The following is a 10,730-nucleotide window of genomic DNA, read 5'->3' as shown; positions in this document are numbered from 1 at the left end:
GAGGACAGTAAGAAATCATTGCAGGATGAAAGACATAAGATCCTCCAAAGCCAAGCACAGGACACTGTGGCATCTCTTAGAAACAAACTTGTCAATCACTTTATTGAAATCTCAAAGCTTTAATAGCCTCTATCAGATGTAAACAGATAAAGCTGTCTAATGGAAATCTGAAGGAATAAAGATCTCTCTTTTAGTGGCATAATAAAGTCTTTTTTATTCAACAAATGTTTGTCATCAGATTGCATAAAATAGTTTCCAATGATGTGCTGACCAAGCAGTGCTTATGCTGAGGTCATCACTTAGTTACGGAGACAATTGCTATATTCACAATGTAATCTAAAAATTGCTCTCAGTTTTCAAAAGGCGCGCGCACGCGCATGCACACACACACACACACACAAATAAACATGGTTGTCTTGTCTTTTTAAAATCTCTATTTCTGATCTGATCTCTTGGCACTATTAAAATCATGTGCACCAGAATGAATCATCCCCATTAGAATATTTAAAATTATGTAAGAGGGAAAATAAAGTCTGATATATTCTGAACTGGCCTTGTGATGCAATTGGGTCTGGGGTCATCCTTTTGAGATTAGAATGAAGTTGTGAACATGCGGCGAGGGAATTTTGCCCTCTTCCAGATATAGCTTTCCTAAGTTACAGCCAAAGAGGCTACAGCTCTTTATGTGCCTTCATTAATAAAGCTTGTGCACCCAGTTCTTGCTATTCATTCCATTATGTAGACGAATGAACTGTGACCTGAGAGGTCATTAGAGTTCTCCATCTGTGATACAGCTGACTGACAATCCTTTTCAAAATTACTGTCATTCTGCTCCAATATGCCTTGGTAGAAGGCAGTCATAAAGCAACGTTTTCTGAGCTTTCTGTTATTATTGTTATCCGCCCCCCCCCGCCCGTTTCTTAGTTTTAAAGAGGAAGCATCAGGAAAGTTATCTAATGCTGCATTAGGAGGCATCATGCGAGAGATGGATGTAAAGCAGCCAATGAATCACAATCCTCTCCAAGATTTATGTCTTTGCAGCTGCTTTTAAGTTTTCCCGTGTGTTGGGTTTTCCTATTTCCTATTAAAGTGTCTGTTACTCATTGTGACTGCTTCCATTTTTTATTTTTTTTCTCAAAGAAACTTAAACTAAAAGATGCCTTTTGCAGTCCAAATACCATCATTAGCCCTTTTGCAAAAATTCTATCATTGGCCTCTAGAGCTTATACAATTACAGGAAAATACCAGACAGATGAGCAAAGCAGATGGAGGAAATCTCATATTTAATAACTGGATGTCCTGCTCTTTTTTTCCTGTTAGGCAACACTTTGATTGGAGTTTTTAACCAAGTTAGAGCAATGTATGTGGTTGTAATGGTATTTCATTTTCTGCTCAGTTACAGTCATAATAAAAAGCAACTTATTCCAACTTGAAACTACACATTTCTAAGGAGATAGCAAATTAAAAATTTTCCACTCGGGGAGTGCTTTCCCAATATAATCTTGGTTGGTAATGCATTCCTTATTTGCCAAAACATACTTCAAGATCAGCCCAAAGCTAGATCATAATAAAGATATAAACACAGGGGTGGAGCCACCATTGGGCGAACGGGTTCAAAGAACCTGGGCTGCCGCCAAGCCCCCAGCATCTCATGTCAGACGCGGGGGTGCTGGTTTAGCTCCCGAGCGGGGGCCGTACAGCCCCCATTCGGGAGTTAAATGGCCGCTGCATTTGCAGCATGGCCAGGAGCGGGTCTTTCCTGCCTTAAAGGCAGGGGAGAGCCCACTCCTGGCAGCGCTCTAAATGCAGTGCCAGCCCCAACCTAGCCCCCGAACGGGGCCACGCAGCTCCATTTGGAAGTTGGATGGCCAACGCTGCATTCACAGCGTGGCCAGAAGTGGCTCTCCCCTGCCTTTAAAGCAGGGAAGACCCGCTCCTGGCCGTGCTGCGGACCACGCCCCACTAGACCACGCCCCCCATGTCTGACGTCAGACGCAGGAGGCGGGGTGAGCGGGGCTGCTGCTGGTCTGGCTCTGCGCCTGGATAGACATATCTTGTGCACAGTTGTCCTTACGACCATTTACACCTTTGCAGCTCCACAGGCTGCATTCAAAACTGCTTTTGAAACTCAGGGAAGCTTAACTGCTGAGTCATTAAACTTAAGAGTTATGAAACTTGTGGCACAATTAAGCAAAAGGTAGTTGTAATATAGCAATACAGGTGGCCTTCGTTATTCGCTGGGGCTCCATTCTCACCTAGAGGAGTGAATATGGAAACTGCAAATAACAAATCCTTGAGTTAATGGGAATTGAGGAGACAGGTTCCTAAACAACAAAAAAAGAGACCCACAAAGCGGGGGGGGGGGAGAAATAGAAGAAAAGCCAGTATCTTATTCTCCAGCAGTGCCCTCCAAAATGGTCAAATATTCACTAAATACACACACCCCCATATAGAGAGAGCACAACATAATGGCTCCCTGTTGGAAAATGGAGGTCAGAAATTTATTTATTTATTCCCTCATTCAATGTTTATACCATCCTTCCAAAAAGGCTCAGGACTTCATCGGAAGTCATTTCTAGGTCATTTTTGGCCACTCAAAACCACAGATACGTGAATTTTGCCTAGTTTTTCTACCTGTGGACAATGAAACTGGGTTTCTAAGAGCCAATCACGGATATGCAAAACTTCTGATATGGAATCTGCAGATAACAAAAGCCACCTGTTCAGTAGGTCAGAGTTACAACTAATATGTTATTGATTACCACAGGATTGCTGCAACTAACTTTTGCTGGACTGTGTCCACCCTTTTTAATAACTTTTCAAGTCCTCTCAAAACCAACAAAGGCCTTGATACACCTCTTCTTTTTCCTTTACATACCAGGCCCAGCCACTGCAAGAGGAATCCAGTTGATAATGCAGTTATTTTCTATAACTATATGCAGCACATATTTCTTCATCAACGGACATCTTCTGTAGAGAAGTCAACCCAGCCCACCACATCTTCCCCCAAACAATTTTAAATCACATAATTTGAATGCTTTTGGGTTTGGAAATTTCATTTCCAAAACTCAAGACACAATGAAAACCAAATATTTTCTATAGAGTTTTTTTCATGTCAGAATTTTTTTAATGTATGAAAGTAGAGGTTCTCAGAAATGATTCAAAGATACTTAAAACATTGCAGAATTCCTGATAAATCTAAAGAACTTAATATTTAAAAGCATCCACATTACAGTGTGAGAGAGGAAATAATCACACTGCTAACACTTTTTTGCAGTGGGAAACATACACGTGCACGTTGTGTTATGCACTTTCAACTCTCAATCTAAGAACTTGACCTACAACTCACATAAAAAATAACTGCAGTTTAAGAAGCAGGAAATTTGAGATGCCAAGCAACAAAAGCAAGGAAGTTCAAAGTTTAGACTGACACTCCATTGCTAGCTTGTTACCTTGCACTAAGCTGTTGCAGCACATATGGTATGTAACATAACTCGCTGATCCAACCTGCCCCCCCACCCTGCAATAAATAACAAGACACAAAGGGATGAACGAGGAATGGAATGCTAGTCTTGACTTTGAATTTCCTTGCTTTTGGCAATTTATGTTGCAACCTTGCAGTTGTTTAAGCAGATCTGTGTGCCCTCTTGAATGGGTATTTTAATCAAGATTGAGCCTTTTCAAAACTTGTCTTATGGTTTATGGTTAATGGTTAAATTATGGTTAAATTCAAAAGGGGGTGGGGGAAACAGTTAAAGAATCTATTGAAAAGACTGCACCAGTCAAGATTCTGTAAGCTATACATTCCAACAGGCATTTTTCTCTCCTTCATGTGTCCCCAACAATCTCACATTCTTTGCTACAACTGTCCCTTGTTTTAAATTGTATCTGGATCCTAATCCCCAACTGTGATTCTGCATTCCTTAACTGATGTAAGTTTGTTTGGTAAAATTTCCCTCATTGTTTCCATGTGGCTTTTATGCTGCTGCCCCCATAAGGCAAAACTTAAAACTACAGTCTCTTGAGAATGGCAAGTTAGCGATATGATAATATGGAGTTTAATTTGGAGTTTTACAAAAGGAGGGCAATATCTCCAAGACACCTTACCACATAAGTGATGACAAAGATGCTGTGGTGGCAACTTTACCATGTTAAGAGTAAATGTAAAAATCTGGCTTTCGTTTGCCCATTCACTCACATATACAGATGCCCTCACACATTAGTCAGAACTAGCTGGGCTGGGCGCAGAGCATCTGCACCTCCAGTTTGCCGCCGCCACCATTTCACCCGCCCGCCCGTTGGTCGCTGTTGTTTTCTTCCTGCCTGGCCTCCACTACCTTCTTCCGCCCGCCTCTGCCGTTTCCTTTGCCTGCCAGCCGGCTACCCCCTCACTCTCGCCTTTTTTCCTTGCTGGGCCCCTTGCCCGGTTGCCACCACTGCCATTTTCTTCCCTCCTGCCCATCCCCATCACTATCCGGGAGCTGCTCGCGAACTCTTGCGAGAGCTGCCACGCATGGGATTAGCGACAGGTATGCCTGAGAGAAATATATCTAGAGAGAGAGAGAGATGTGTTGGCTGAGAAAGAGTGCAGAGCTCATTTAAACTGGTCCAAATGCTTCTCTCACATACAGCCAGAATGTGGAATTGGGAGGTAAGAACCAAGGCTGCAGAGGGCCTTCAGCAGAAGATACTGCAGACCACACGCGGCCTCCAAACTGCCCTATGCGTACCACTGTTATTGTGAACCAAAGACTTTCCCATGGCAACATTTCATTGCCAAATACACGCTTTACAGTCAGGTTTTTTAAAATCTGCTGTTCATACTGATAGGTGTCAAAATACCCTCTATTAACACTTCGGTTCTCAATAAACTGATAAACTAATTTCTTTATTACTGTTGAACATAAGGTTCCTTGAAATGCATAATATATCAGCACTATTAATTGTAAATTATTACATGTCAGGATAGTATAAATGGAACAACCTTTAAAGCATGTTATCTTTATATGGATACATATCAATAACTGGCCTGCATATGTAAACATTCTTATAATCCTTTACACATTTAAGAAACTTAAATCAGTTTTTTTTAAACAATAAATAAGTAAATACAGGAATTGGTCCTGAAAGGGAATTATCTTTGGAGATCTCCAATTCAAATGATATATTGGCTTTTTGGAATAAATGCAGCAGTTTAATAATAAATAAATAAATAAATAATAAAAACAACAGTAAGACCAACCTCAGACACATCCTGGAGTTTCGGTGCACTATCTTTTTCCTTCTTGCTCCTTTGGTTTTCATTTTTGATCCGTTTTGTTCCAGACAATTTTGTCTTACTTTCTCCCTCCTGGGTGATGTTATCTTGTTTTCGTGGTTTCACAGGAGGCAGTGGCTTATCTTCCTCTCCTTTAATAAATCTTTCATATGGCAGGATTAATCTAAAGAACAAATAATTGATCAGTTCTAGAAGTTCTCATTGACAAAAGGCAGACAAAATCCATATTAGCTGCAAAAACCTTTCTTGTAAAATTTCAGGCACAACAAATGATAAAAGTAACAGATGGTCAGTGTGTAGGAGAGCTCTGATCAGAAACACAAATTAATAAGCTCGTCTCACTAGGGGACATTTCATATATTTTGCAGCAACAAACCCAGTTTTGCCATCAAGTGCACACTTGACAGAGAACTGCAGCCAATCCTGACTCTCTGTTGAGTGTACCTGTATGATACATGTTTCCTGTTTGTCACATTCACACTTTATATATTTAGTGTACACTTTAAAGAGTCTGAGCTGTACACCTGAAAACATGTAATGGTTCCAATACAGCTAAAGTTAGCTGTGCTTGAGTCCTACTGAAATGTATGGAACAAGTTAGTTGTGATAAAATTCCACTACTTTGCTTTCAAAGTGACTTAGCCATAACTTTAGTTGGACCAGGGCCAATGTGTGGAGTGGGCCCAACGTGAGAATACCAATAATGAGAATAATGAATTTCTCATTATTCAAGTGATATAGATTCCCCCCATGTAAATAAGTGAGGTCACAATGCAATTTGGGGGCATCAATGGATCCGTAAAAATATTGTCTTGTCCTTCTCCCCTCCCCCATCCCCAGTGCCAAATGCCAGAGTGAGGAGGAACTCAGCAGGAGTGTATACATGATCTAAGGCTTAAGCTAAGGTGTTGGGGACAACTGACCCCTCTATCACCCGGGCTGCCGCTCCTGATGCACATGACAATTTTCCTATGACACCTGCAGTTGTCACATGAAAATCTGGTCATTCACAGAACTTCCAATATATGCTAAGTTATTCAGTGGTTGACTTTTGAAAAATCAAGTGCTAAATGTCCACTGGAATGTTTACTAGTTCTTAGTTTTATTATCCTGCCAAAGGGTCATCATGAGTCCACCTTCAATATCTATCTATTAATTATTATTATTATTATTATTTCTTGTTTACACAGTCAGACAGGTGTTATTGACTGGTTTGTTTTATCCAGACATCGAGTCCTTCCCAAGGACATGGGATGGCTGAATTTTATTGTCAATTGTTATAGATATTGTCACAGAATATAGGCTGTTCCCAGTAAAGCTGCTTTTTGTAATTGGCTGGTGGTGATTTCTGTGACCCTTATGGTGTTGAAGTGCTCTTCAAGGTCTTTTGGAACTGCACCCAGGGTGCCAATTACCACTGGGATTATTTTGGTCTTTTTCTGCCACAGCCTTTCAATTTCAATTTGTAGATCTTTGTATTTGGTTATTTTTTCTATTTTTTTTCTTCTGTTCTGCTATCCCTTGGTATTGCTATGTCGATTATTTTAACTTGTTTTTCTTTCTTCTCGACTACAGTTAGATCTGGTGTATTGTGTGGCAGATGTTTGTCTGTTTGTAGTCGGAAGTCCCATAATATTTTTACATCTTTACTTTCTACAACTTTTTCAATTTTATGGTCCCACCAATTTTTGGCTACAGGTAGCTGGTATTTTTTGCAGATGTTCCAGTGTATCATCCCTGCTACCTTGTCATGCCTTTGTTTGTAGTCAGTCTGTGCGATCTTCTTATAACAGCTGATTAGGTGGTCCATGGTTTCATCTGCTTCTTTACAAAGATGGCACTTGCTGTTTGTTGTTGATTTTTTGACTTTTGCTCTTATTGCATTTGTTCTTAGTGCTTGTTCTTGCGCAGCCAGTATTAAACCCTCTGTTTCTTTCTTCAAGTAACCATTCTTAAGCCATTGCCAGGTCATGGTGATGTCTGATTTTCCATTTATATTGTGCAAATATTGACCATGCAGGGGCTTATTTTTCCATTTTTCTGCTCGGTTCTTTACTTGTTCTTTCTTGTAGGCCTGCTTTGTTTCATTGGTGTTGAATAGTTTTGTGTTATTGACCAATTCAAGTGCATCTTCTTCACTGTCCTTGATATATTCTTCAAGGCCTCTTTTCTCCTCCTCTACTGTTTGATGGACTTGCAGCATTCCTCTTCCACCTGAGCTGCAAGGGAGGTATAGCCTATCTACATCACTGCGGGGGTGCAGAGCATGATTGATGGTCATGATTTTCCTGGTCTTATGATCCAGTGTCTCTAGCTCTGCCTGGGTCCAGTCTATTATTCTTGCAGTGTATCTGATAACAGGTATAGCCAAGGTGTTTATGGCTTGCATGGTGTTCCCGCCATTGAGTTTGGACTTGAGGATTTTTCTAACTCTCCTGATGTATTCACTTCCAATTTTTCTTTTAACTTCAGTGTGTGTGATGTTGTCAGCCTGGAGAATGCCCAAGTATTTGTAATGTTCTTTCTCTTCCAGGTTCTTGATGTTGCTTCCATTGGGCAGTTCTATTTGTTCTGTTTTTCTTATTTTTCCTCTGTTCATTATTAATGCAGCGGAGGAAAAATAAGAAAAACAGAAGGAATAGAACTGCCCAATGGAAGCAAGATCAAGAACCTGGAAGAGAAAGAACATTACAAATACTTATTATTATTTCTTGTTTACACAGACAGGTGTTATTGACTGGTTTGTTTTATCCAGACATCGAGTCCTTCCCAAGGACCTGGGATGGCTGAATTTTATTGTCAATTGTTATAGATATTGTTGCAGAATATAGGCTGTTCCCAGTAAAGCTGCTTTTTGTAATTGGCTGATGGTGATTTCTGTGGCCCCTATGGTGTTGAGGTGCTCTTCAAGGTCTTTTGGAACTGCACCCAGGGCGCCAATTACCACTGGGATTATTTTGGTCTTTTTCTGCCACAGCCTTTCAATTTCCATTTATAGATCTTTGTATTTGGTTATTTTTTCTATTTCTTTTTCTTTTATTCTGCTATCCCCTGGTATTGCTATGTCGATTATTTTCACTTGTTTTTCTTTCTTCTCGACTACAGTTATATCTCTTGTATTGTGTGGCAGATGTATTATTATTATTATTAAATAGTATTATTATTATTATTATTATTATTATTATTATTATTATTATTAAATACTTCTTCTTCTTCTTCTTCTTATTATTATTATTAAATGCTTATAATTATTATTATTAATTTGATTTCTATACCACCCTTCCAAAAATTGCTCAGGGCAGTTTACACTGAGAAATAACAAATAAATAAGATGGCAAGATATGATCGTGCCAAACTAAAACTGGTGGGTTATGGAATCTTTCTTTTCTCTTTTTAGAAAAATTGAGTTAAGTATCATGAGAAACACATTTTGTGGATGAGAGGGCCCATCTTTCACCAGGGGCAACAGTTTTTTTTGTCAGGAGGCAACTGTCAGAGTGACATTACAAGGAAAGTATTTTAAAATCACATATTTTAACTGCAGTACTTTGTCTTCCACGGTGTGCAAAATTGCTTTAGAAAAAATAGCAACACGGCAATCTGCATGTTTTCCCTCCAGAATGTGACTCTTCCAAACAAACTAAATAACCAAGGTCATTACATGGATTGGACTGCATTAAAGCTGAATTTTGACTTTAATTATTAAATTTTTATAATACATGGTTAATGAATTACTCATAGTGGGATTAATGTAAAACATTGGCTGACATGCAGACTGTTACTCATGAGTAGTTCTATTGAAATTAATGTGAACTTATCCCATTAAAATTAATGGGACTATTCATGAATAACTTAGTCTGCATGTCACCTTCACTTTTAAAAATATGGACTTTAATATGGCAGGGTTTTTAAAAGTAGGTATGTGAAGAAAATATACTTTGCCTTTAAACAGCATTAATCTGCTCAAATATCAGACTTCCTTAATTATAGCTTAATCTAAGAGTTCAAGGCAGATAACTCTTTTGTTCAGACACAGATTTTTTTGCTGTGTGTTGTTATTCCAGAATCAGCTCAGAGCCATGCAGTTTTTATTTAGATACTTTAGAGGTTCAAACACAGTTTGGCTTCAAGAGCGCTGGGATTAGCTTGCTTGTGATGATAGTATTTCACATTTTAATAAAATACAACATAAATTATGTTAAAATATAAACCTAATTTATGCCATATTAGAAACAAAATTCATTAACTGAGCATGCTCTGGCATGGGTATGTGCAGAGAGGCGTGAATAATACTTTAGAGCTCTGAATTTGGCAGAAGTCCAGTAATGAAGCTAAGCAATGCCCAAGGGGAATATTGGTCTTCAGATCCCATTACAAACTGAGTTTAAACACGTTACAGCTGCTAAAACTGAAAACGGCTCTCTCTGTGCAGGCTTAACAAAATAATATGGACTTTGCCAAATACTTGCTTCCCACTGTAACATTACAGTTAATGTTTATGTAATAAAAAAAGAAGCATAACAAGGGAGAATAAGGGAGAGAAATATAACCTTGTTTCTACTTGAGAATGCTAAATTTCATTGGTAACAAGCACAGAATATTCAAGGCACACTTGAACATCTTCCTGTGCCTGGAACTTTAAATAAAGGAGGTGAGGTAGGGTTTCATCCAGAGCAATATTTATATCTTTCTGTCATGTGTTAAATATTTAAAGAATCAGATTTAACCAAAATACATTTTTTGTGGCAATAGTTGTTAGCACTGCAAAAAGGATTGTTTGACTTTGTTTGGTTGCCATGGTAACATGCAGCCCATTTGAAATCTACATATTTCGTGGGTAAATGTTTCAAAAGCTGCTCTTAGCTTTAAATTAGATGATGATACTAAACCACCACTAGTCCTTTTAATAAAATATTCTTTGTGATTTCCCTCCCAGTTAAAGCAGGAATGGGAACAAGGCCAGACGTGACAAGATTAAGCACTGTTTGCTCTTTCTGAAGAACCTTGTACAACAATTTTAAATTTTGACAAAACAAAAACTACATTCTGCCTCGTCATCACATGAATCCCTAGAACTCATTAGGTGTAGTGATAATTAGAAACCATGGTTGACAAACGTTGAACATTGGGAACACAATTCCATTTTAGTGATTTTTCACTGAGCTCAGCAGTTGGCAGGAGGACAGCAATAAAAATACATTTCACATAGCTGGTCAAAGGCCTAGCGCCAAGAGCAGGAAATCTGGAATTAAATATTTCTTGTATCTGGAGAGAGGCATGACTAAGGTAAAAATGGATTCTAAACACAAGGGTGGCTTGTTCTAGTGCAGTAGCTTAAACTCCCTTTTGCATAAATGCTAATGCAACACTCTCTACAGCAACAGGGATTTTTTTAAAAAAGAAAGCAAAGTTAAAAAGAATTCATACATCAATATGCACTGTAGGAGGATTA

The 10,730-nt window shown here is 38.9% G+C and overlaps 1 protein-coding gene across 4 annotated transcripts in view; it reads right to left on the bottom strand.

Annotated features, from left to right (window-relative positions):
* ARID5B (AT-rich interaction domain 5B) overlaps positions 1–10,730 on the bottom strand; it is a 276,705-nt gene that overhangs the window by 8,125 nt on the left and 257,850 nt on the right. For all 4 annotated transcript variants that reach the window (XM_053308880.1, XM_053308879.1, XM_053308881.1 and 1 more), the window contains one exon: positions 5,243–5,441. In XM_053308880.1, the coding sequence (XP_053164855.1) occupies positions 5,243–5,441 (199 nt within the window). The remainder of the gene's footprint in view (positions 1–5,242; positions 5,442–10,730) is intronic.

This window comes from Hemicordylus capensis, chromosome 3 (genome assembly GCF_027244095.1).
Source record: "Hemicordylus capensis ecotype Gifberg chromosome 3, rHemCap1.1.pri, whole genome shotgun sequence".
Lineage (NCBI taxonomy): Eukaryota > Metazoa > Chordata > Lepidosauria > Squamata > Cordylidae > Hemicordylus > Hemicordylus capensis.
Note: the sequence above shows the minus strand (reverse complement) of the source record. Positions and strands in the feature narration are given on the sequence as shown.